At 52.0% G+C, this 25760-nt stretch overlaps 1 protein-coding gene across 5 annotated transcripts; it reads left to right on the top strand.

The window, feature by feature from the left end:
• The first annotated feature begins 161 nt into the window (after nt 1-161).
• Nucleotides 162-25760, top strand: SH3GLB2 (SH3 domain containing GRB2 like, endophilin B2). 5 transcript variants are annotated; one of them, XM_057401491.1, is made up of 12 exons: nt 163-371; nt 8744-8885; nt 9127-9255; nt 10454-10587; nt 11029-11121; nt 15177-15239; nt 19433-19456; nt 21895-21984; nt 22474-22574; nt 23017-23031; nt 23599-23866; nt 24309-25760. In XM_057401491.1, the coding sequence occupies exons 1-12, from the start codon at nt 309-311 to the stop codon at nt 24414-24416; spliced, it is 1230 nt and encodes a 409-aa protein (XP_057257474.1). In that variant the 5' UTR covers nt 163-308; the 3' UTR covers nt 24417-25760. The 5 variants fall into 5 exon arrangements, with proteins under 5 accessions (XP_057257476.1, XP_057257477.1, XP_057257474.1 ...); XM_057401493.1 differs by lacking the exon at nt 15177-15239 and having other exon boundaries at nt 162-371; XM_057401492.1 differs by lacking the exon at nt 23017-23031 and having other exon boundaries at nt 165-371.

The following is a 25760-nucleotide window of genomic DNA, read 5'->3' as shown; positions in this document are numbered from 1 at the left end:
CCCGCTACCGAGGCTCGGCTTAAAGGGGCCGCGGCCCCAGCCCGCTCCCCCGCCCGCTGAGGCGCTCCCAGGGGAAGCCAAGCACCATCAGGACCGCTCCGGTTCGGCTCTCCCGTCCAGCCGCGGTGCCGCCCGCCCGCCCGGCTGGATTAGCTCCGGGAGACCCCCCCCTCCGGTGACACGCAGCCCTTTTAAGAGTCCGCGGCGCGGCTCGAGGAGGGCATCGATCGGGGCTATAAAGGGCGGAGGCGCGGGGCCGCGGTGACAGCGGGGGCGCGGCGAAGGCGGCGGCGGGTCCCGGAGCCGCCATGGACTTCAACGTGAAGAAGCTGGCGTCGGACGCGGGGGTCTTCTTCTCCCGCGCCATGCAGGTGAGCGGGGTGGGCCGCAGCGCGTCGCCATGGCAACGGCGCCATGGGGCCCGGGGCTCCGGGCCTGCCCCAGCCGCAGCCCGGAGAGGCTGGGGAATGAGTAGGTCTGAGCCACAGCATCAGCAACAGCCACCATGAGCGGTGCTGCGTGACCGTGGGGCTGCTGCTGTGGTGAAGGTGGATGAGGAGAGCCCCAGAGAGGCTTCTGACCTGCGGGTTGTGGAGGGGACGTCGCTTTCTTAACGGTGGTTGTGCTTATGGTAAAGCTTATCCTGTAAAGAGCTGTTGTTGGCTGTGCCCGGGCCCTTTTGTAAGGGCGTGTGGCAGAGGTGGCCGTGAGGGGGTCTGCACCGCAGCCCCTCAGCAGGCAGCAGCTCCCAGGCCCTGCCCAAACACAGTGCTGTAAAGTGATAGGAAAGAGCTGCTGAGGTTGAGCAAGCAGTGTCTCAGTAGGGTGATGTGGCATCAGGCCTGGCCCTCACAAACACTGAGGGATGCAAAGACCCCCCCCTCCCGGAGCTGTGGAGTGAAGAAACAGGGCTATCCATGAGGAGCAAAGCAGAAAGTGATGAGATGTGGTGGCTGAGTCTGCTTCTTGGGCACAACTGGAAACCCACTCCTGGCTGGGCAGGAGAGGAGAGAGATCAGTCAGAGCTGGTTGGGATCCTGCCTGCAAAGTGAACTCCCCCCGGTGCCTCTGGGACTGGGCCGTTCCTACGTGTTGTAGAAGACAAGGCTCTTGTGTGGGGGTTGATAAACAGAGCAGCGTTGTCTTGTTGCAAACCTTCTGCGTGGCGGAGTCATTCCGGCTCTTTTAGGAACCGATCTCCTGTAAACAGATATCACCTCCTGCGACCGTGCCAATGAGTCATATGTTATGAAAAAGAGAGAGATTAACTACAGGTGCAAAAGAAGGAGCAGATGGAAAGCTTTAAGATGCTGTTCTCATGCAAATGACCCTGGTTGCAGGGGAAAGAAAGAAATGATGGAAAGAAATCTCATGTTAAGCCTTATTGTAAATCTCTGATAAGTGGTTTTTAGCTTCAAGGCGTAGGAAGGAGACAGGCATGAGAACAGTGTCTGCACGCAGTGATTCCAGAGAAAGGAGGCGTTTATAAATAGTGGCTTCTGCCTGCGACACCTACTCCACATAATCTCGTATATGAATATTCATATGTCTCATTACAGTAGTAATTCCTTGGAACAAAACGGGCCCTGGGACTTGTGGACAGCAGTCAGGTGTTTGTGTGAGGAGGGGAGACTGCAAGGAAATGGTTACTGAGGCTGAAAAACACCTTCTGAAATGTAATGGGGGGGGGGGGGATTTGGCCTGTTTGGGCTGTCCCCATGGAGTCCTAGTGTGGGTGAGCACTGCCCTGTCTCCACCAAGAGCCACAAGTGACAGTTGGGGTCTGTGGCTGGCAGTAAGGACGGGGTTTGTAGCACTCTTCAGCACAGCAGGTCCTCCAGGAGGGGAATAAGCCCTGCCTAGAATAAGCTCCCTTTTCTGTAGCACTGGAGATGCTTTCTTCATCTCCAGGCATTTAACAAAGTGATGTTTTACTGGAACCGCAGCGACTGGGAGATAAATGGACTGGCCATTATGTGCTGTGCTGCTCAGACACCATTAGCTCCTGCTGTCTGGCTGAGATGTCTGACCAACACGCAAGAGCTGAACCCCAACTGAAGAAGGGCTTTAGTGTTGCTCAGCCAGGGGGAAGGGGTGCTCAGCATACCACTTCTGGGGTGGCTTCCCAAAAGCTGAGGGCAGGAGCAGTCCTGGTTTGAAACCTATCGAATACAACCTAATGTAGGTTCCAGATGAAGTATTTTGGGCTAGGCTTGACCTCTCTCAGGCCAAAACAATAACTCAGAAACCCACTGCTGCCTTTACATAGCTTTTCCTAGCTCAAGCAGCAGTTAGCAGGACACCTGCCTGAGGAGAAGCTGGGCAGCTTCCAGGGTGGGCAATCCTGTCCTCATCTCCAGCAGGAGCACGACAGAGGTGGCTGTGGCAAAAGCTGTGTGGTATGTCCCCAAAGCTGTATAAGCACTACCTTAGCAGGACTGTGTGTACAGCTCTCTGACCAGACAGTGTTCTGTGGGTATCATGGCATCTCTTATAATCTCCTTCAGAAAAGCAAAGCAGGGAGTAGAAGCTGGGGTGGGAAGGTGGTGGTCAGCTTTGCTACCCTGGGAGTAAGGAACAAGCTTAACAAGCTTCTAGGCTTGAGCAGCTGCAAGGATAAAGAGCTTTTGTAGGGCTTATCATCTTCCTTGAGGTTGTAACTGTACTGACACACCACCAGTCACAGCCATCAAGATGCATCCTCAGGTGGGATGCAGCACCTGCAGACAAACTTCAAACAGATCATTCTTCTCATCTTCACTGAAGAAGAATAAGGCCTTTCTGTTTGACCAGATGCACCTTCCAGTAATCAGTAAGTGGTCTGATCCCAAACCTCTGCAGGGGAAGCTGTGCCAACAGCTCCAGCTTCCCCACAGAACTGGCATCTCTCCTTCCAAAGGTAACACACTGGATGTCTCCGTTCTAGACAGGCTGCAAGCCAGGCTCTCTCCGGGCTGTCTGGAAATAATTGTAGGTGTCTGTCTTTTGTCATTTCTGATATAAATTGGCTCTGGGTGAAGTTGCCCAAGTGTGAGTACAGCTTTTGGGTGCTTATCCCACTGCTAATGTAATTACTACCAGCAGCTAGAGGTTGACTTATTCTATCTCGAAGCTCCTGCAGACAGACTCTCACATCTCCCTGAACTCTGGTGATAAAACAGACTTTAATATGTATAATAGACAAAATAGACTCTGTTTGCTGACCTTACGGGGGTTGATACCTTGGTTGCTGGAAATGTTAAGAGAGCAACAAGTGACTTAAGTAGAGGGGTTTGAAGGCAAGAGGTACAAGACAGAGCGTGTTTCCATTTGGAACACACCTATGAGTCTGTGAGGGTAGTTGTAATGGGTCTGGCTGAGATGGAGTTAACTTCCCCATAGCAGCTCTCATAGTACTGTGTGTTGGTAGCTAGGAGGGTGTTGATAACAGCAGTGTTTTGGCTACAGCTGAGGAGTGCTAGCACAGCATCAAGGCTGCCTCTCCAACATTCCCCCTCACCAATAGCCTGGGGGTAGACAAGATCCTGGGGAAGGGCATAGCCAGAACAGCAGACCCCAGCTAACCAAAGGGATATTCCATACCCTATGATGTCTGCTCAGCAATCAAAGCTAAGAGAAAGGAGGAGCATTGGTTATTTATGATGTGTGTCTTCTGGAGCAACTGCCCTGTGTCCCAGGAAGTGGCCAGACATGGCCTGTTGGTGGGAAGTAGACGATCAGATCTCTTGTTTTCCTTTGCTTCTGCACATGACCTTTGCTTTTGCTTTACCAAACTCCCTTTTATCTTGATATATGAGGGGTTTTCCCATCTTCTTTTCTTCCCCCCTGCCCTGCTGAGGAGGTGAGTGACAGAGCAGCATGGTAGGCACCTGGAATCCAGAGAAAGTAAACCCACCACAGCAGTATCTTTTTCCTCTTCTAAATGTCTTGCTCATGAGTTAAAGCAAGCTGGCCTGTTTACAGCTTCCTTCTGTCCTCTAGCACAGTTTCACTTGGCTCACAGCCTAGCTCTCCTGACTCCTGGTGACCAAAGACTTGAAGCGTGCCCTGTATCCTGTCCAGAGCTGCTGAAATTCAGGTAGTTTTTAGATGCTGACTGAGCAGCTGTGGCTTCTGTACAAGGCAGGAGGTAGATTTGCCTCAACTGATTCTGTCATGCCTCTGATCACCCAAAGAACAAATGTTACCGTAGCCTGAGCATTTTGAACTGTTTGGGGGCTTCAGAAAATCCAACAGCCCAGGTCTAGTGGCAGATGAAGGAAACTCTTCCTGGTTTAAGACTCCTGGTCCTGGTTTGATCTTTGTGATGTAAGGTGGAAAATCGTAAGTGATGTCCACCTGGAACATTACTAAGGACCCTGCAAGTGGTACAAGGGCCTGAACTCTGCCACCAGATTCTCTGCAAGGGGGCTGCAGCTACCCTGGCAGAGGTCACATACAGCCTGGGCCAGCTGGAGGGGACAGGGATGCAAAAATCACACAAGCTTAGAAGAGATACAAGTCGATTTGTGCTGCATTGTGCAAAGCAGCTGTGGTGTTGGCATAGCTCAGTGGGAGCACTGGGGTTTTAGTGCACTCACTTTTATGGGGCTTTTAGCAAAGAAAACAATTCATGTGCTGTTCTACAGCCTGACCTTGATGGCTTTAAGTCACTAGGGCTATAGGCAGAGCCTTTTTGATGCTGTAGCTACAGAGGGACCCATCCTGCTCAACTCTACTTGCTGACCCTCCTGATGTGCCACTAGTGTCTCTACCAGCTCTCTTAGGAAAAGGGGAGGTGTGAATGCAGGCAGCTGCCCTAACTGCAGCCCAGCACAGTCTTGTTTCTCTTGGGGCTGTCACCCAAGTGCTGCTCAGCCTGCTTGCCCCCATGGGCCTAGATAATGCATCCAGCATTCCTGCTGGCCAGCCAAGCCTCCCAGAGGAAACCCAACCTTTGGCTGAATTATTGATGCCCTGGAATGCAGCACTTCTCTTCCTGGAGAGCCAGAGTGGCACTTGACAAAAGGCTGCTCTGCATTATTAATCATGTCACCAGCTTCCCTGCAGAGCCGTGGGGCTGGTGCTCAGCTGGGTCAGCTGCAGGGACGCTTCCTGCAGGGCAGGATCACTGGAGCCTCTCAGCACTGGCATGTGATCCCAGGATGCAGATCCTGGAACCGGTTCAGGGCAGGGCTGATGATCTGTCAGGTTCTGGAAAACAAATGTAGTAGTTCTGCTACGGCAGGACGGAGGAGCTCAGTGTTCTCCCCAGACGTTGCAGTTGGATATGCTCTGCCTGCCTCTCTCCCAGGTGGATATGCACCAAGTCAACCGGATAAAACCAAGTAACACCCCCATTTGTAGCAGTCTGGAGTATTCAGTGCTGCAAAAGACAGCAATGCCTTTAGGAAAACACTTTTAATCTTTCTACAGTCAGGAGGCTGAGCATGTGGGAGATCAGTTCACCTCTGCTCCTGCACCTCTTGGCCTCACAGTGAAATCTTGTGTCTGTTCAATGGGAAGGAAAACAATGAAATCTCTGTAAGTGTTATGAAAACAAATTCCTGGGAATAAAAATCCTTCATGGGGGAGTTCTGCTGGAAGTGTTTGAGTAGCCGGACTTCATAAACTGCTGCTGTTCTACCCTGCTTTGCACTGAGAGCCCTGACTTGGGCAGCTGGTTAAGAGGGGATCAGCAGCTGAGACCTGTTGCTATCTGAAAGCTCAGATCCCCACTTGCATCAGACAAGAACCAGCTCATAACAAGGTGGTGTGACTTACCTGTCGTCTCCTTTGCTGGCCGTGTTTTCATGAGACCTTTCATCTGTTCTCACTGCACACTGCTCCTGCAAAAGGTGGTCCTGCTCTCCCCTGCACCTGATGCTGTATCCCCAGTAGTGCTGTGAAGTTGGGTGAGTTCCCTGGTCCGTCACATTTGTCACATTTGAGGCCAAGTTGAGCTGGATCAGTGGCTTCCTGTGCACAGACGAGAAGGCAGAAGTGTGCTGCAGGGGAGGAATAGAGCACCCTCTGCAGCAGCCTGCAGTGAGAGGTACCAACTGCCCCAGGCTGTGCAGGACTCTGCAGCATAGCTGATTCCTGGGCAGGGGTCACAGAGAGACACCAAGGGAATTAAGTATAAATGGAGTAACAGCCTCCCATGCCCTTGCACCCACTTCATGACATTCAAGCGCTGCTTTCCTCCAGCTGAGAGAGCCTGAATAAGAGACTGTTTTCTGGCCTGACCCTTTGGAGCCACAGGCTGTGGCTGAGCCTCTGCCCATCCTCCCCTTCTGGCATAGCCCCCGGGCTTGCAGTGATTGTGGTGCATGTCCTCAGCACTGCAAGACAAACACGTTTATTGCCTATCTTGAGATAAGAACTGAGTTTGACTCCTGGCTGCTCCCTGGCCAAGTGCTGTGCAAGTTGTTCCACCGCATTGGGTGAAGGGGTAGGTTACACGAAAGAGCTGCAAAGGGCATTGATGCTTGGAGATGCTGCTTGGGAACAGAGCAAAGGACCCCAGAGTTGGAGCGATTCAAGAGGCTGGCAGTAGCAGTGGGGATGCTGGAGGGTTTCAGCAGTGATCTGACTGCAGCAATGCTGTAAGAAGCTGACTAAATTCAGCTGATAAGAAACTAGGTTTAGGTTTGACAGCTCCAGGGCAGATGCTGATGCAGGATGCTGCTGAACTGCAGGAATAAGAGCTGGACTTGAAAGTGAGATGAGATCTGAAAAAGCTGTCTGGGAAAGGGGGACAAGAGAGACTGTTATGCTTGCATCAAAGAGTTATAGCTCTTAAACAGATGACTCGAGAATTGATGCCAAATACCTGGGAAGCCCCAGTTTGCTGTATGGCAGTGACTCAGCCCAGCCTGGCAGAGTCGGAAAACAGCCCTGGGCTTCCAACAGCGACAGAGGAAGAGAGCCCCAGCCGCTCACACATGTCTGATAGCCCTCAAAGACAATTGCAGACATTAGGTACAATGCAGCACAAACACCCTCTCACCTTGAATCTGCTTTTAGCCACGTCCAGCAATAGCCAGGGGGGCAAGACTGAGCTGAAATTAAGTGCTAGTAACCAGGGGCTACTGATGCTGAGGAAGTGAGCAGTAAAGCGATGCCTGATCATGGATGGCTGCGACTCCTCCAGCCCCGTTGGGCTGCAGGAGGGAGTGTGACTGTCCTTGCACTTCACTGTGTGTCACCACAGACATCTGGCAAAGCAGTTCAGTGGCTCTAGCTCGAATCTCACCCAAACAGGTCACTGTGTAAACATACCTGCAGGGCTTGTGTATCTCTGACATCTAGGAACATTTACACAGGGCTGGTAACAGGACTCCTAAGGGCTGGTTGCCTGCCTCCCGTGCTGGTTCTGGGCTTGCTCCTTATCTCACTTTGTTCCCAGCATTGTACTGGATGTGAACTGGGCTGTTGGGCAGCCAGAGCTTGGCAGAAAGCCATTCAGGAGAGGCAGCAGCCACCAGACTGAAACCCGGTGAAGAGGGCATCTCCTCTGAGCTGTGGGATAAGGGAGGGGAGAGAAGGTACAAGTGGAAGCTCAGGCAGGAGTTGTATTTCATCTGTGTTTCTCTTGGCACCCGAGTCTACCAGATATTTTATAGTATCACATCCTGGTAACTCAACAGTGGTAGCAGAAGCCAGCAATAAGGGCTAAAAGGACAACTGCAACCTCAGCTGTCCATAGGGATCTTTTGGGATGATCCAACAAGATGCTGGTTCTGTCAAAAACAGGAAATTAAGCTTAGAAACACACTGAGGTTGGCAACTTCACTGAAAGGAGAAAGTGGAAAGTGGGGCTGGGATGAGAGGGAACGGGCGCTTCTCTCAAACATGCCCCAAGGAAGCAATGGGAGGGTGTCCAGGCCGTCTGATGCTGCACCTCCAGACAGACCAACCCGCTTGTGTCAGATGTTACTGCCCAGGATAAGAACACTGAAGCCTTGGACAGCCTGCTTCTCCCTGCTGTTGAATTTAAACTCAAAAGGAATCACAGAGGGAGGGAGGGAGAATCCAAGCGCTGAGAGAAGCCAGACACTGTTCTATTCCTCTCGGTACCCTGCTTCAGAGCATGTCCTAGAGGAAGAGTCACTTGCTAGAAGTATTGTCTAAATCCTGAGTTTGAGCCTCTTTAAAGGTCGGATGCTGAGGTGGCAGCTCACTGCCAGCAAGGCAGGAGGAGAGCTGGGATGCAGTGCTCCGACCCTCTCAGTGTGATGGCTGTTAGAAGGCACTCACAAGCCCTGTAACAAAACCAGGGTGTACATGCTTGTCCAATAAGATGAGAAGAAAGCTCAGCTCCCAAGGTGGTAGTGGCATCCCCAATCCTGCTGGGTTTGCAGGACATAGAGCTGGTTAGGAGGAGGTGAAGGGAGATGACACCTTCCCTTACATGAAGGATGTCTGTTGCTCTTCTGCATGCGGTTCTTCTCATTTAAATGGATTCCTCACAACTAGAGTATTTTTGTACCAGAGCTTATTAAAAGTTACTGATTCTGGAGCACCTCTCAAACCTGCACTCTGTTTTTAGCTCAGTCCTTGTTCCACTCTTGGGCAAAATTTGTTCTCTTCCCATGAAAGAGGCCTAGGAACAAAGAATGACACCTTGAAGGCCTTTTAGCTCTACTCTAAGATAAACACATGAGACACAAGAAGCTTCAGTGTCTCTTAATAGTCCTGTAGCACACTGCTAGTTTGCTTTAGTAGAACAGACCTTCTAACAACTGCCTCCTTCTTGCAGTTTACTGAAGAAAAGCTGGGTCAGGCTGAGAAGACTGAACTAGATGCCCACTTTGAAAACCTTATGGCCAGGGCAGACTGCACGAAGAACTGGACAGAGAAGATCTTGCGTCAGACTGAAGTTCTGTTACAGCCAAACCTTAGTAAGTTTAGTTTCTTTTAATGCTTGAAGGACAACTACCACTTGCAGGTGTTAAAGACATGCCCTCTAGCAGAGAGCCCTGTTGCATTGAGTTTGGGCGGGTTGGAAGGGACACCTTCTCCTGGTGCTTGCTATCCAGTGCATTACTGAGGCTTGCATGGGGTGGGCTACCCTGAACGCCAGCTCCAGGGGTCCCTCCTTCATCCTCCATCCTGTAACCACCAGTGGTATCCTCATTCCAGGTGCCAGAGTAGAGGAATTCCTCTATGAGAAGCTTGACCGGAAGGTGCCTTCCCGGGTCACCAACGGGGAGCTGCTGGCACAGTACATGACAGAAGCAGCTAATGACTTTGGGCCAGGGACACCTTATGGTAAGTCAGCCCTGGGAATCCATCCCTTCCTGAGGGAGCATCCCCTTGACTGTTTTGGGTTAAGACACCTGCAGCATGCTTCTTGAAGAGGGCACAGTGGCCTGCTCTCCCCTGCGGCAACCTGCCTGTTAGTGTCAAAGCTGAAGCCAGAGAAGGGTCTTTTCTAGCACAGAAGCAAACAGCCTATCTGGAGTAGGAAGTCAAGACTTACTCCACAGCAAAGCATGCTCCATGCTGTGTGGGGAAAGGGATCTCCCCATTCTCAATACTCAAGTCTGGCAGAGATAGCAAAGAAATAAAGACACATGGATCCAGGGTAGGTAATGGAACTGTTTACAGAACCCAACAATTCTGTGCTATTTCTGTGGCTTTCTAAACCAGCCTGGACAGAGAATTGCAGTGAATGGCTTTGGCTTTGAGCAGTTTAAGCATATCTTGATCTAAGGTGGTATCCAGTTGCAGAGTTTCTATAGGCTCTGAACAGGAGAACCAGCCTTTAACTGTGTCCTGCAAGTGGAGTGTGGAAATCTTTCTCTAGCAGAAAGAGAACAGGAAAACAGACTTGAAAAGGTTGGTGCTTGTCTACAAGGCTCAACAAGCCCCTTCCTGACCACACAGAGCACCTTTCTGCTCTTAAATCCTAACAGTTGCCCCTTTCTGGAGGCATTTGGTACTTCTTTGAGCAGCAGACATGCACAGAAGGTCTTACCTTCCGTCTGTCCTTGCCTCTGCCATGAGCTTTGTTACTGCTCTCCAGATCAATAGCTGTTCAATAGCCAGTCCTGTTGCAGGCAGACCAGCTGTAACTGCACCTACGGCCAGCACTGCCTCATTAACTCATTCTTTCTGCTCTGGTGCTTTTTAATTTGCTGCTCTGTTCCTGGGCCTCTTTTATGAGGCAAACAGCATTCACTGTGTGCATGCAGGTGGAGCAGTAAAAGGACATCAGTGGAGTAAGTGCCTCAGCAGATAGATAACATCAAAGCTGCCTTGCAAGCAGCTGAGAAGAGGCCTCAAGCTAAAAGCAGACTGTAGACAGGGCTGAAGCTGGTGTGGTACAGGCATGGTCACCTTGCCCAGGCAGGATACACAGCGCCTTTGACCCCCAGCGCTGGAACCTGGTGGCTTTAGATGAGTTGGCTGAAGCCAACACAATGTTAATGGATTCTCATGGAGTTGAGGTCTCCTGTTATTGCAGGGAAGACCTTGATAAAAGTTGGAGAGACTCAAAGGCGCTTAGGTGCAGCAGAACGGGACTTCATCCAGTCTGCATCCATCAACTTCCTGACCCCGCTGCGCAACTTCCTGGAAGGGGACTGGCGAACCATAACTGTAAGTGTGGCAGCAGGAAAGGTTTCACCTCACTGGACATGAGAAAGGTGGGGGGAGAGGGAAACAGCACTGGAAGAATTCTCTTTCCCTATAAGAAAGGACTTTCTACCTCTCCCCTGAAAGAATGCAAGGATGGAGGAATACCAGTGCTGGATCTCCTCAGGGTTCCCTCTGTGGCAGGGAAGGGTTGCCAGTTGTGTGCATGAGGAAGGTAGTTCCTTTCCTGACTCCTGCACCTTAGTGCTGCCCTATTCCCAGAAAGCAAGCCTGTATCCCTGGCAGCCAGGCTCAGAACCCCTGCTAATGAGATGAACATAGCAGATGCTTCTTTCTCTCTAGCATTTTTTAGAAGGAAACAGATCTGATTCCTACATGTTACCTTGTCCCCTTCCTTCCCAAAAAGTCCTGGGTCTGCTCTTACCCATTTTCTATGTCTTCCAGAAAGAGAGGAGGACCCTGCAGAACTGCCGCCTGGACCTGGATGCCTGCAAGGCCAGGTTGAAGAAAGCCAAAGCTGCCGAGGCCAAAGCAGCGGTAACTGTCTCCCTCCTTCCCCTCTCTGTCCTTCTTGCCCAGGGTTTGGCTCACATGGACAAAATTAGGCTGCTCCATCGTGTCCTGGCTCTGCAGGCATGGGAGGGCAAGGAATTCCTTGTCTAGTGCACAAGGGAATTGTGAGCAGGAGCCACGGACCCGTCCATAGATGTCCTCCCTTGGGGGAGCTGCTGAAACATATAGTTGTGAGCTTCCAGAGTCTGGAAAGTTCTACGTGACACTTTTCTGCCTCCTGACTGATAGTGGTTGCTGGATGATTTGTGCTAGTAACTAAGGGCTGCATCTTCTGAGGACTAAGTTTCCCTGAGGAATCTTAAAGCAAGCCAAGAGAGTGCTGAGCTGGGAAGTGTGCAAGGGAAGCACCTGCTGAGGCTCTGCAGCAGTCCCAGGCTTTCACACGAGTTAGGATTCTGCCAACTCAGTCTTCCCCAGGAAGGAGTGCTGCAGGAGCCTGTAAGGCATGGCCAGGGGTCAGACTGGCCACCAAGAGGTCCTTCCCTCAACCTCTGCATTTAGTTCATTGTGCTGTTGAGTTCCGGGCTAGTCCTGTCCTCTCCCTTTGGGGAGACCATGGCAAGTAAACTACCAAAGGTGCCAGGTCAGAGCAGTGCAGAAGGGGCTGGTAAATCAGTTAGTGCCACTGTCCACAGGCCTGAGTAATGGGGACAAGCACTTCAAAGTGCCTGTCTGAGGCTGACACCACCTCAGGGTGTTCCTGGGCCTAAAGCATCTCCTAAGCTTGGCTCTTCCTGGGCAGGGGCGGTGTAGAGGAGGCAGAGAGGATGTAGCTGGGCACTGCTGGGTTCCCTGGAGGACCCTGTTGAAGCAGACTGCCATCCCGTAGTGCTCTGGCTGTTGGCACAAGGACATGCCAAGTTCTGCTTCTAGCCTGGGGCCAGGAGCTCAGCTACCAAAGGTGCAATCAGAGTAGGCTGGAATCCTTGTCAGTCAGTCTCTGGGATAGCAGCCTAGGAGCCCTGCCATGAATCTGTTTTGTAGCCATTTGCTCAGCTGGGCCTCTGCCCTTGCAGCTCCCTGCGTGACCAGTTCCCAGGTGTTTTCCCCTTTCTCCAGCCCTAACTGCATACGTGCCATATGGGGAAGCTGTGCTAAGCTCAGCAGCCTCCCTGAGCAGGTCTAACAGAGTGCTTAGGCCTGTGTGGGGAAAACCCTGAACAAAGCTTTGGGTGAATAAAAGTCATAGCTGCCCTTTTAAAAGAAGAAAAGCTTCCTCTCATCAGTCAGGTCACTCAGATACATTGAAGTTAACTTCAGGGATCGCAGATTCCCCTCTGAAGTGCCCCCAGTCTCAGTGGGAAGTGGTGGCCATTGCTTTATCTTAAGCTCAAATCAGAGCAGGAATTCAGATACCTCCTGTGCTTCCTCCATTTTCACCCTCTTTGCTTCCTACATGAAGTGATCCCAAGGCCTCTCACTTGCACCCAGACCCTTGGGTGAAGGACTTCTCTGTCTGGAAAAGAAAAGCCTGGTTTCCCACTGGACCTGCAGGGCTGGGTGCCCCAAGCAGGATCAGAGTCACTCCAGGCTTTCCAACGTGTTTCAGCCACTCTGCTTTGAAACAGAGATCACACAACAGAAGATAACCTCAGCTGCTGTTGTGGGCACCCATCTCCTACCCAGCCTAGCTTAAATGTGGGGTCCCTGGCTGCTTCACTTAACTGCTAGAGGACAAGACACAGGTAGAAGCTCCCAACAAAGCAGGGGACAACTGCTGCCTCTGCTCCAGACACATTAACTCATCATTAGAGCACAACAGTTCCCTGTGACACACCTGGAATCCCATGCCCCACCTCTCCATCCAAACTGGCCTCAAGTAGGGCACCTCTCCCAGCTCACCACTCTCTTGCTGCTCTTTCCCTCTGCAGTGCAAACTTGTGTTCCTACAGCTTCTGTGTCGTGACTGACCCTCCACGTGTGCCGCTGCCCAGGCCTGTGAGCTGCTGTGTGGGTGTCTGGGCTTGTGCCTTTCCCTCAGACTTTGTGCTTTGTCCTTCCTGTTGATGCTGTTTTGTTCACTAACCTTTTTGTTTTGTTTCTTTGTGATTTGCTCAGTGTGAGGGAGATGTGAGTATTGACTGTGCTAACAGTGCTGTGATGGGTTGGTTTTCTTTGCCACCTCTCATTGTCTCTTTCCTATTTTAAATGAAAATTCCTATCTCCCTTGTCTCATTGGGACTGGCCCTGGAGCATGTACTGAGTGTGGTCAGGGCTGTGGCTGCCTGGGGAGGATGCTCCAGAAAGATGGGAGCATCCGTCAGCTGCTTGCAGCCCCTCTGGAGCATGCACTGGTTCCATCACCACTGCTTGCAAGCAATGCTCAAGAGAGGCAGAGGCTCCCACTCAGGCTCCTCTGGCTGCGAGCAGAGGAGGTTGGGTTGGGTGGCAGCTCCCTTTCCTGGAAGGGAGGCAGCCAGAGACAATGACAGGCAGGTTGAACTGGTTGTGGTGCTGTTCTGTCCTCCTGGCTCTAGGGCTCTGCCCTTTTTCCCCATTACAAGAGTGAAAGGGGGAGGGAGGTGGATCCCTTTTGACCACTGCTTGCAAATAAAACTTCTCCATGCACAGGCGTGCAAGAGCAGCTTGCCTCCTTCATCCCATGTGCTGTGACTAGTTGTGGGACTCCCTGGAGACCAGGGAATGGGAGGAGATGGCTCTTAACCTTAAAAGATAAAGCCTAAGAAGCTATTCCTGTGAAAGATCTCCCCACAGGGAGGAGTCAAGCCTAGTTGCTGTGCTGGCCTCAGATCTCGCTGGTACATTTTTCTCCCTGTATTCAGGTTTGACTTGTAACAGGAATCCTCCTTATTCCTTCCTCCAGCCATCCCCAAACCTTCTAGATGGTTTACAGAAGCTCTCTTCTTGTGGGGACTGCCCGAGTGCTCTGCCACCCACTGCTCACTCATCCCAGCAAGCTGCTTGGGGCCCAGCAAACCGGGTCAGCGGGTATAAGTAGATGTGGGTGAGCTGCAAAGAGATTAACCTGGCAGAGGAAACATGGGGCCTGAGAGGATTAAAACATAGCTGAGTTACAGCTGGATTGTGTGCCAGCCTCACAGCCCAACCACTGCAGGTAAAGGCTGCCCAAGGAAGATACCCTGATCCATAGAACCAGTGCCATGGTCCTGACGTAAGCTAGCTTGCTGGCTTATCCTTTTGGGTATTGCTACAGCCAAAGGCCATCCTAGGAGGAGGCCTAGCCTTAGCTTAGCTGAATAGAGACCACGTTATGTGCTGGTTAGTGAGCCCACACATACGTGCAAGTGGACTGGATCCCTTACATTCCCAATGAGAAAAACTTCCAGAGTGCTTAAGTCTTCTTGCCTCAGGGCAGAGGTTTAGCTATGGAGAGGGTGGCTTGAAGGTTTTCTGACCTCTGAGATGAAAACTCTTACACTACCTTTGGCAACAGCAAGGCTTTGGCCTAGATCTGCTTTGGCTAAGCCATGCGCCTTACTGAAAACAGATCTGTTAGGAAGAAACATGCCCAGAAGCTTGGGGAGAGTAAGAACGAGATGTTTGTTTAACAGGCACTGTGGAAAGGGTGCTCTGGTGCTAGTAAACATGCTCACCTTAAGGATAGGGCCCTCCACAGGGACACTTTTAGGTCAGTGGGTGGGAAGCATGGGGAAGGAAGGTCCTGCCCACTGGACTGAGCCAAGATGACACGAGCAGCCTGCTGGCTGCAAGGGAAGGGGAAACGCATCTGAGATTGTGCTGTTTCATGTCCACTCCAACTGGCTGCTGTACAAGCTGTAAATGCAGGCAGAGTTTTAACCGTAGAAATACCTGCTGGTTGAGTGACTGCATGAGCCAGTCCACCTCCTCTTGCACAAGCCTGGCTTCCACACACCACTGCCCAGACTGCTGGGAGACCTCCCTCTTCCATCCATAAGAATTTGAGCTAAGTTCCCAGCACAGACAGGAGAAAGATGCTGGTCCCTTCTGTCATCCGTTGCCCAAGTGACTCCTGTGGCCTCCTGTGACTTGTACATGAAACTCTATTCCCCCATTAGGCTGTGCCTGACTTTCAGGAGACTAGACCTCGTAATTACGTTCTCTCCGCCAGCGCCTCAGCGGTAAGATTGCCTCCCCATAGATGTTGCCTCTCCAACCTCTTCCTGCCCCTCTCTCCACCTGACTTACAAATCAGACCCAGTGCTCTGCTGTTTTCAACATTTTAATGTGACATGGGCTGCCCAGGCTTCCTCTGACTCCACCTGAAGGATGCACATCACCCCTGGAGGGGTGCATGGTCAGGGCCTGGCACTTTGGCTCCTTGGTTTGCTTTCCAGTTTCTCTGCCAATCCTTTCCTATGTTTCTGGTGGGGATATTCTGACTTTTTTTTATTGCTAGTACAGAAATTGAAAGGAAAAAACTCAAAGGTGAGCCTTTCTGGGTGGCTCCAGCTGTACACCGGCAATGTACATGCTTGACATCCTGATCAGTACTCGGAGGCTTTGTATTTGGTCAAGAGAAGCAAAGGTGGAGGAATCTCTCTGCCACCCATCGTGTCAGAAACACAGTCTGACAGTTTGGACTTGCCTATTCTGCATAGAGAGATCATTTTTTTCCTTTCATCTTGGGGCCTGTCTGTTGGTGGCTGTTCTGCAGGCAGATGCTCTGGGGGTGGGGAACAGCCCATTGCATCCCTACTGTGTTGCACTGAGTGGTTGTGGTCAAGCAATTGACTTTCCGTGCTGTGTTCATGCCTCCCCATTGCACAATGTCACATTGCTCCTTAAAATGTTGAAAACTGATCATCTTGCTTCCTAAACAGCATTCATAACTACACTGATGCCTGGTCATAGACTAATCTGGGAGTGGAAGGGCTGGGAAGTGGGATCTATAGGGAAAAAAAGGATAGCCCAGCCTTCTACAAACAAAAACACCATGGAAACAAGTTGGGTTTGGTTAATGGGAAACTCTTCCCATTTGAAGAAAGAGGTAGGTCTGAGCTGATAGCATCAGTGTTAGCTCCCAGGGGGATCTGACCTGACCTTCTCGGAGAGTGATGCTGGGATCAGAAATAGCTTTGCACTGTAGCTGGAAAACTATTTCCATAGTAACAGGCTCAATGATGGGATTCCTTAGGAAGAAGCTGGTACTGGTGATGCTGTAGTAATTGCTCAGCTTTTATCTACTACAGCAACTAGCAGTGAGCCTGCGGTGCTGCCTTCCCCCTTGGAAAGGTTTGTTCCAAGGACAGCACAAGAATGGACTAAAACTGATCTCCAGGAGAACTGGAGGAGAGAAACTGGGCTTTCCTGCCTCTGAATAGCTCTGATTGGACCAGGGGATCCTCATCATTCCCAGAGGCTTTCTAAAGCAGACCTGAAGGCAGGCATTTGCATAATACGACTCAGCACCTTGCAGAGCACCCAGATGCTCAGCTGAACATGTCTAGCCCTCACCACACTGTGAGCTGGTCTGCTTTTGCTGTACTGCAAAGCTGTTCTGGGGAGCAGATGCCAAGTACAGTAACACAACAGGAGTAGATTTTGTGGGGGTTCTTAGACCATAGGTGTCTACCCTGCCACATCTGTGCCCAGTTCAGTGGTCCCCCTTCAGAGCTCTGCTAGAGAAGCTCTGACAGCAGCAGTGATGATACAGGGCAGCTAGAGCAGGGCTCCAGGAGACAGGCTTGCTCTAGGTGAGCAGCTAGCACTGACCTTCATCACGGTTGATGGTTGCAGAGCAAGGCCTCGCACCAGGAAATCTGCTGTGGTCCTTGTGGCTTCCATACCATCTGTTTCAGAGGTTGCAGTTGGTGGTTATTGCAGCCTGGAATAACAATTGGCATCTCTAGTTAGGAAACGTGCTGAGCCCAGGCTGCTCCCCAGCTCCATGCAGGCAGCACAGCTGTGCAAGCAGCTCTCTCATCCCAGCACTCACCCCAAGGGGTCAGGCACCGTGAAGGTAGGAGCTCTTCATACTCTTGCTCTGCTTCTCTTCCAGGCCAGAGTCCTTGTGCTGCTTTAGTCTCGGTGTGTACTGGCAGTATAGAGCAGTGGTTGCTGCTCAGCTTGCTGCTGAGCACTGCTCCTTTCTGGAGGAGGGGATGGCTTCCTGTGCCCAGGTAACAACTTTGTCTCAGAGGAGCAGCTGGGTCAGCTCTCTCCTGGACCATATGTCCTCTACAGAGCATTGATTGGCATTCTAAAGTGATGTTTGGTTTTGGAGAGCTGGATAACATGGTGCTTTTGCTTCTTCCCCTTCCATAACAGGAGGGATTTAGATGGAATTAGATCCATCTACAGACAAGCACCTCCCTTGTTTGTATGTGTTGGGGGCTGAGGAGCCATTTCTCCTCTCTCCCACACTGACCTTTTGAATTTGTATATGGTTTACATGGGCAGCATGAGCCTCAATATCCCTTTCTCTCAGACCCTGCCACTTGCCATGTGCTATGCTCCTAGGAGTGATTCCAAGAACAACACATTGAGTTCCTTAAAGAAGGTTCCTCTGGCTTGAGCTGGGGTGGAGGAAGAGGGGTGCAGATCATGACCTTTTCTACTCCCTGGGCTGCTTGGGCCACACAGTGCCTTAGTCCAGGGACAGAGCTGGGTAAAGCTGCCCCAGAGCAGCACAGGAGCAGGGCTGGAGATCACACAGCAAGGCTAATAGAAGAGAAACAAATCAAGCTACAAATCCAGTGGTTACTGCAGGGATTAAATGGGCCTGAAATGGCCTCAGTACCATCCTCAGCCTCTAAGTAGGCAGACCTGTAGCTGGAGTGAATGGTTCCCATTGCCCCTGTAGCAAACCTTGCTCCAAAAACACAAGGATGTGCCTGTAGAGGCCTTGTGCCAGAGCAGCACTTCAAGCTAGGACCTGCCTACAGAGATCTCCCCACCATCTGCCTTCCAGAGCCTTTAGCCTGAGAAGGGGAAGGAGTTTATGTCCCCATGACTGGGATTGCCCAGGCACTATTTAAACCAGCTCTCAATTTGCAGTAACAAAACATCCTCCTAAAGCTCAGAGCAAACACCCAGCCTCAGAGCACTGAGTGCTCCACAGAGACACCCTGGGATCACAAGGGGACCAGCCAAAAGAATTCTACTCTGGTAAGAGGAGATGCCACTCAGGGTACATACCATGGAACAGGAGCTAACAGCAAGCTGATGAACCCCATATAACATCTTCCTGCTTCATCAGCACAGGCAGCTCCTCCTTATATTGGCTGGTGAAGTCTTCTCGTCACCTGGGGCTACCACAGCCCACCTGAGGCAGCTGATGGTGAGCAAACCTCTACAGGGTTCAGCTGGGAGACCTTGGGTTTACACAGATCATGTTCCCCCTCTGACACCACAGCATCCACTACAAGGCTCCCACGTGCCTGCATTGCATTTCAGCCGTGCCATGGTGAACATCCCTGATGTGCAAAGGTGACGTGAGAGGGTGAAGCTGAGGTCCTCAGAGGCCATCACCCCCGGCCTCACTGATGGAGGTGTTGCTGCTGTGCTCCCAGTTGATCCAGGGTGATTCGTGTCGCCAGAGCTGAGGGAGTAGTTGTGTGCCGAGGACCTCTGGGAAGGATCAATGTGTTTTTCTACCTCTTCTCTCCCTTTCCCATTGCTGCACGTGACTTTTGTTGTCAATTGTTTCATGTCCTGGAGCCAGATCCCAGCAAGCAGCTGGCAGTGTTGTGCTGCCCCAAACGTGCCCCCATGGGTGATGAGGGGAGGAGGGAGTAGCGTGATGTTGCGCCTGTCTCAAAGGCAGCATCCTGCTGCTTCTTCCTCCTTGCTGTACCTAAACACTCCTGTTGGTAGCACAGACTTGGCTGGATTGTGATCCCGTTAACCTCAGCTCTCTGGACCAGTGGGTGAGGAACGCTGGCCTCTGCCTGCCTTGAGCTCATGGCATCTCCCAGGCCCTATCCGTGGGCTTGCCTCTCACAATCCTAAAGGAAGGGCTGTCCTCAACACCAACCCCTGCAGGCTGCAGCAAAATTGCTCTTCAGAGGACTCTGCTGCTTGGTCCTCCTGGAGCCCTCTGAGAGCAGCTGCTGTAACAGCCCTGGCAGGGAGCATCATGTGCTGGCTCTGGTGGTGTGGACTTGCTCCCCCATCATAAAACTGAGCTCGGGGATGCAGGAGTGAGGGGAGGGGGCATCAATGTGGCAGCTGCTGCTGGGTGAAGGGCGAGCTTGTCTTGGAGTTGGCTTCCTGTGTCCACGGAGCATCCTTCCCCATTGGTGTTAATGCCGAGTGCTTCCTGACGTCTCCAACACTGATCTCCTTTCCTGTTGCTCTGTGGCCCCTACAGCTTTGGAGCGACGAGGTGGAAAAAGTAAGTACCCAGCTGAACTTGTGCTCAAAGCTTCCGGGGGTGATGCTGGCGTTCAGGGGTGGGGGTGCTGTGGACTCCTTCCCTGCACGCAGGCAGGGGAGGATCAGTGGGATGTTCCTGTCATCAGCCCCATCCTGGTCCTGCAGCCCTATGGTTCAGTGCAGCAGTGACTTGGGAAGAGCCTGCCCTGCGGGCTGGTGGCTGTACCTGCTGTGAGAGGCAGTCTTGGGTGTGTGTTTGTGTGTGAGAAAAGGCAGCTCTGAGGGTGTCACAGAGCAGAGCACGGGTGTCACAGAGCAGAGGTGCTGTGCTGTGCTGTGACTCAGCTCTGCTCTGGTGGCAAAGGCCCTGCCTGCTCCAGTTTTGCATGTGCCATGCATTAGCCTCTAGTAGCCCCTTGCCTGCTTGTTCTGAGGTCCCAGCAGGAGCTCTGAGCAGAGCTGAAGCCAAAGGGAGCAGTTCTGTCAGGAGGGCAGGGGGGAGGTTTGGAGCCTGTTGTGGGTTGTTTCTGCCTGGGTGAGCTGTGCTTACCCTACTGAGCGGAGCCATGGGGGCAGATCCCACCTCTTGTGTTCTGGGCTCTGCATGGGCAGTGAGACTTGTCCATGAAGATGGATGGAGGGCTGCTAGTGGCCTGGAGACCAGGGTGAGCTCTGTGTGCAGCTCCAGCATGGTATGGAGCTTCCAGAGCCACCTTCTGGGATCCCATTGCCTTTCATACCTCAAACACCCCTGACTGATGGTGGCCTGAAGCCTGAGCTGTGAGGTGGTAGATGGCACGTTCCTGCATGCTGTGCATGACAGCAACCCCAGCTCATCTGTACTTTAAATCCTTCAGTCTCTCAAACAAACAAGTTGATTGCAGTCAGCTCTAGGCATGAAGGCTCTGTTCCTCCATCTGTCCTGGCTGGATAGACCAATGTCAGTAAGCTTCAATGTTCTCCATGTTTTGGAGAAGCACAAGGCTGTGACCTCCCAGGCCACAGACCACCGCTGCCTTTATAGGAAACTGCATCCTGCAACTGCTCAGAGCTGGCAGGAAGAGGGTCACATCCAGGCAGTGCCAAGTGGAGCTGGGTCTGCCTGACACAAGTTTCAGATAGCAATGCTGCCACTGAAGTCAGGAATCTCTTGGTGCTTAGGAAGGCATTGCACTGGTATTGCACTGGTATCGCCCTGGCATTCCCCGGTACATTCCCCTTTCTCCTTTAAATAATCCCTTTCATACAGAGGATGCAAGAAAATAGATCAGTTGTAGCTTAAAATAGACAAATCTGATTAAAAAGCTGTGAAAGCATTTCTTTGTTCTCACTTAGCTGTACACTGGTAGCGCTGCTGACAGATGAGGGATGCAATGGGCAGCAGCAGCTCCTCCAGCTTGCCCTGCTGAGAAGGCTGGGTCTCCTCTGGGGTGCCCAGCGATGGGGCCACTGCTCTGAGAGCACCAGCCTGGCTGCATTAGCCCTCTGGGGTCCATTCCAGACTGGCTGCTTCTTCCAGTAAGCTGTGGCTGAGTGACCATCACTTCTGTGCTTGGGTCACTGCACACATTGAGGGGGACCTGGCCTGCTCCACTTGGTGTTAAGGAGCAATGCAATGCTAGAGAGAACGCTGCCTGCTTGTCACCCCTTGCCCTCTGGCAGCAGGAGGAGAGAGCAGGCACCAGAGCTCCTGATGGCTCCAGGACTTCTGGAGCTCTTCTCTTTGCAAGGCTTCACCTGGGTGTTCTGGCACTGCAGAGCTGCCCTAGGGTAAATATGCTGTTTGGTGATGGGAGACAGAGGTTCTGTCCGGTACAGTCTCTGGGATCAATCTGTCTTTGAATTCCCAATGTCTGCTGCATAGCTGCCTTCAGTTAACCATTGTTCAGTTCCTCCTAGCTCAGAATAAGTAACTAGCTTCAAAGGAGAGCCTTGGGTAGCGGTTGGATTGGGAAGTTCATCTCCATTGCAGAGGGATCTAGTAACAGCAATTTGGTAAATGCTCCCTGGCCTCAGCTCCCTGCTCTGTGGTGATCAAGAGGATACCAGCAAAAGCTGCACCTTCCTGTGCCTGTAGGCTTAGAAAGAGGGGCTTAAAAGCACAGGTGCTGGCATGGGACTGGCTTTCCACATACCTCAGCATTAACAAAGCCCCTCCATCTTCATGTTCTAGTCTTATGGGAGTAGGAGGTTCCTGGGTGCATCAGTCTTGAGATGCACTGATCCAATGCAGGATCAAGCAGGAATCAAGTCAAAGCCCAGCCAGAGGCTCCTGGGATCCTCACCCAGGTCATGAGGCTGGGTGCCAGAGGTGCAGGTGGGCCCTGCTGAGCCAGCAGCACGCTTGTCTCAGTGCAAAGGGGGGTTGGAGAAGGAGGAGGTGGCTGCTCCCCTCTGGAAGAGGCAGAACAGGGCCCTTGCCTCGTGCTGTCCTGAGCACCCTGTCCTGTTTTGCAGGCCGAGCACGAGCTGAGGCTCACACAGACCGAGTTTGATCGCCAGGCAGAGGTGACACGGCTGCTGCTGGAGGGGATCAGCAGCACGCACGTGAGTAACTGCAGGGGGATGGAGACTACGGGGACTCTTGGCTCCTTTCTAGAAGGATGCCATGAGGGTCATGGAGCCCTGCACTGGGAGCAGAGGTACAAGAGGTCCTAAGTTTGGATGCTACCTCCTCGTAAGAGCTGGAATGCTCGAGCTAGAAACACAATGAAGCAGGCACAGGCAGTGCCTCTGTGGCATCTGTGGGCCTCAAAATGCTTCCAAGCCAGAAAAACCTTGTTGTTATGTCTCTAGAGCTGTGAATCAGGCACAGGGACATGGCTGGAGTGCCAGGAGCAGCCTCCTCTCCGAGATCACCCCCGTGCCTATGCGACATTCCCAAGTTTAACAGATTAGTGTATTCAAGCAAACCAAGTCACTCGGTTAAATAGTGGCCTGCACAAGTCTGCTTGCCTTGGGGTAGGCGGTAGCTGCAGGAAGAGAGTCCCTGTGCCTGGCAACCAGACTCACAGCCCAAACTCCTTCTCCCTCCAGGTGAATCATCTTCGCTGTCTCCACGAGTTTGTGGAGTCTCAGACCAACTACTATGCTCAGTGCTACCAGTACATGCTGGACCTGCAGAAGCAACTGGGCAGGTGAGACAAGAAATGGCTCTTACTTCTCTGAGGGTTACCCCCAGCTCTGGCCTCCTTCCCCATCTCACATCACAGAAGTTATAAGCTCCCTCCAAGCTCCCCCAGAGCTTCTGAGCACACGGATTGGAGGCCAGCCCTGGCAGTACCGCATCTAGAGCAGACTTAGCCATTGGATTCATGTGGGGTTTGTGCATTCATCTCTCATGGTGGCTTGGAGAGTCTGAACATCCTTCCTCTAAATTAGTTAGATCACATGGGAGCACATTCCTGTTGCCAAGCAGCAAGCCTGAGCATGCTCAGCTGCAGCAGGAGCTGCACATCCCATGGGCACAGCAGGGATGTTTTGTCTGTTACCTGTCTCATCAGCCTGACCCAGGAGGGGCTGTTGTTGCCTCTGTGTGATCACTCACTACTCCCGTTCCATTCTTTTCCATGCTGGCAGCTCCAAAGGAGAAATGTAAGTACGATGTTGCACACAATGACCTCTAAGAGCTCTCCACCTCAGCCTTCGCCTTATTGCAAAGGCCAGAGCTGCATTCCCTTAGTGCAGAGTGGGTAAATGAGATCAGTGAGACTGAGCTCCATCGTTGACTCTCTCCAGAGAGCCCAGAAAGCCTGGAGCTTCCAGCTGTGGCATCCAGTTTAACAGCAACAGTGACTGTCCCTTTCCTGAAGGACAAGCAGACTAAACAGATAACACAGAGCATGTGAGAGCAGGGCAAGGACACAGCACCATGGAGCCAGTAAAACAGGCACAGAGCCCAGACCATGCTTTAGTGCCACGCTTCAGTCTCATACTCTGCGGGTTGGGTGCCAGCACTGGCATCAACATAAGAAAATAGATTATCTGTTGCATGGCCTCAGCACCTGAGAAGTGCATTTCCCCCCTCGAAGGGCAGCATGCACGCACTGCAGGTGTTGGGTGAAACTCGAGCATCACCTCTGCACTGTAACCACTGAAAGCAGCTCTTTCTTGGCTCCTCATCCTGCAGCCTCACTGAACTCTCTTCTTCTCCTGTGTAAGATTTTCAGGCACGTTCGTAGGCAATGCAGAATCCACCTCTCCTCCCGCAGCCGCTGCTTCTCCTCCGGCTGCTGCTGCTGCTGCCACCCTCCCTGCTGTGCCTACCATCCCCGTTGTGCCCACCATTGTCGGGGTGCCCAGTGCCGTGGCAGAGGGGGTGCTGAACCCAAATGAAGTCAAGCCTCCAGCCAGCGGCACACGGAAAGCCAGAGTCCTCTATGACTATGAAGCAGCCGACAGCACCGAGCTGGCGCTCCTTGCAGATGAGGTTCGTAACTTCCCTTTGGGTTCAGTGTTGCTGTAGCTGTTTAACAGCCCCTTTGTGTGCTCAGCATGGTCTTGGTTACTTTTCCTGCCCCTAAGCCCCATTTGATGGGACTATTAATAGCCTCGATAGTCTTGATCCGCTGATTTGCAGTGAGCTTGTGCTCATGGCTGTCTGCTACTGAAGAACATCACCTCAGTAACTCCTTTATTCCTATTGGAGTCCAGCTGCAGCCAGCTAACCAAATAGCCCAATACTCAGTATCTTCACTGTCACCCTCAAATGCAGCTTCCTTACCTGAGAGCTGCCAATAGCTCCAGGGAAGGGGCACTGGTGCCTGCTGAATGAGCTTCAGGAATTGCTGTTCTTTCAGCATCCACCTGGCTGAACTCCTCAGCTCTCTCAGCAGGCTCAGGTCCTGTCTAACGCTGTCTTCTCTCCCCAGATGATCACTGTGTACAGCCTGCCAGGCATGGATCCAGACTGGCTCATAGGGGAAAGAGGGAACCAGAAAGGGAAAGTTCCTGTCACTTACTTGGAACTGTTAAGTTAAATGTTTCCAGGAAGAAGAATGTACAAGCAGAATGCACCCCTCATCTCCTGGCACTCCTAATGCGGACTTCTTCATCCGAGACCATTGCTCTCTTCAGGGTCGATGCTCCATTGCTAGTATGGGAATTGTGGGAAAGGAGTGGTAGAACTGTTACAGTAAGGTCTTGGGAAGGGGCTGGTGGCACCCAGGACTGGATTCATTCACTACCAGTGCAGCTGCTTTGGGGTTAGTCTTGATGGTGCAAGATTCCTTGATCACTTGTTTCTTTTCCTGCCCTACCCCAGTGTCATTTATCATAGTGGCTTTCCCAGGGCCAGCAAGCTGTAACCCTCAGCTCATGGAGTTTAAGTTACACTTCCCTTGTGCCTGGTGTGGGTTTAGTGCCTGTCTGCCCCTCCTGTCCTCCCTCTTCAGCAGTAGAATTCCCCAAGTCAAACCATCAAGCATTCCAGTGGGAAGTGTCCCACACCAAGCCCCCAATGGTCCTAGCTCTTAAGGCAAGAAAGCTGAATTTAAGAGCCCATTAAACCCATCCCCCTTGCTCATGAGTGGGAGAACAGGATCACGAGGCTCTCCAAGAGCTGTGCTTACCGTCGTGGTGCCTGATGGCTTCCATCTAGAACTGGCCAATGGAGCTGGGAGTTTCCTTGTGAAGACCAGCCTAATAACATAGGGCCTGTATGGCAGACATCAAACCTCAGTGCAAGGGGCCGTGCATCTTGCTTGCATTTCCTCTGAGAAACTGCTCACAGATTGCAAAGAGTTTACAAGCCTTTTTACAAGCTTTGCTCCCTGTGCTGATTGTCCAGGCTTTTCTTTCAGTGCATCTGGTCCAGGCATGTTTTAGCCTGACTTTATTTCCCCCTGGATCACTGGTTTCAGTAACGCTTTCCCTCCCATCGCAGCAGTGAACAGACTTGGTGTATCCTAGGGCAGAAAGGGACAGTCCCACTTGCTGTTATCTCCAACCACGAGCTGCTCTTGGCCATACACACAGTAACCAAGCCAGGCTGCCCGTGGTGGTTTAGCTCCAAGGGAGTGCTCAGGTGTGTATGCCTTTTAATCCTATAATGAGCTTTTGTGCTAGAGCTCACCTGCAGGACTCCTGCCGCTGTGTATCTGGTTTTCCACTCAAGCTGGATGGAAGAGACTCTCACCTGCACCAAGCTCTCTGTTCACAGCCCTCCCCTCGGTGTGACAGAACTCACTTTGCTTGTTTATCGACTTTTGCACTTTCCCCAATGGTATCGTGACCACTCTGATGTAACAGGGCACTGAGCACCTCTTGGGGCGGGGGGGCTCACGGGTTTCAGCACTTATTTGCCAATAAACAACCTGCCTGAG

The sequence above is a fragment of the Pezoporus wallicus genome, unplaced genomic scaffold, assembly GCF_028554395.1.
Source record: "Pezoporus wallicus isolate ANWC-B61680 ecotype Strahan unplaced genomic scaffold, APGP_CSIRO_Pwel_v1 contig_8013, whole genome shotgun sequence".
NCBI lineage: Eukaryota > Metazoa > Chordata > Aves > Psittaciformes > Psittacidae > Pezoporus > Pezoporus wallicus.
This window is presented reverse-complemented; position numbering and strand designations above follow the sequence as displayed.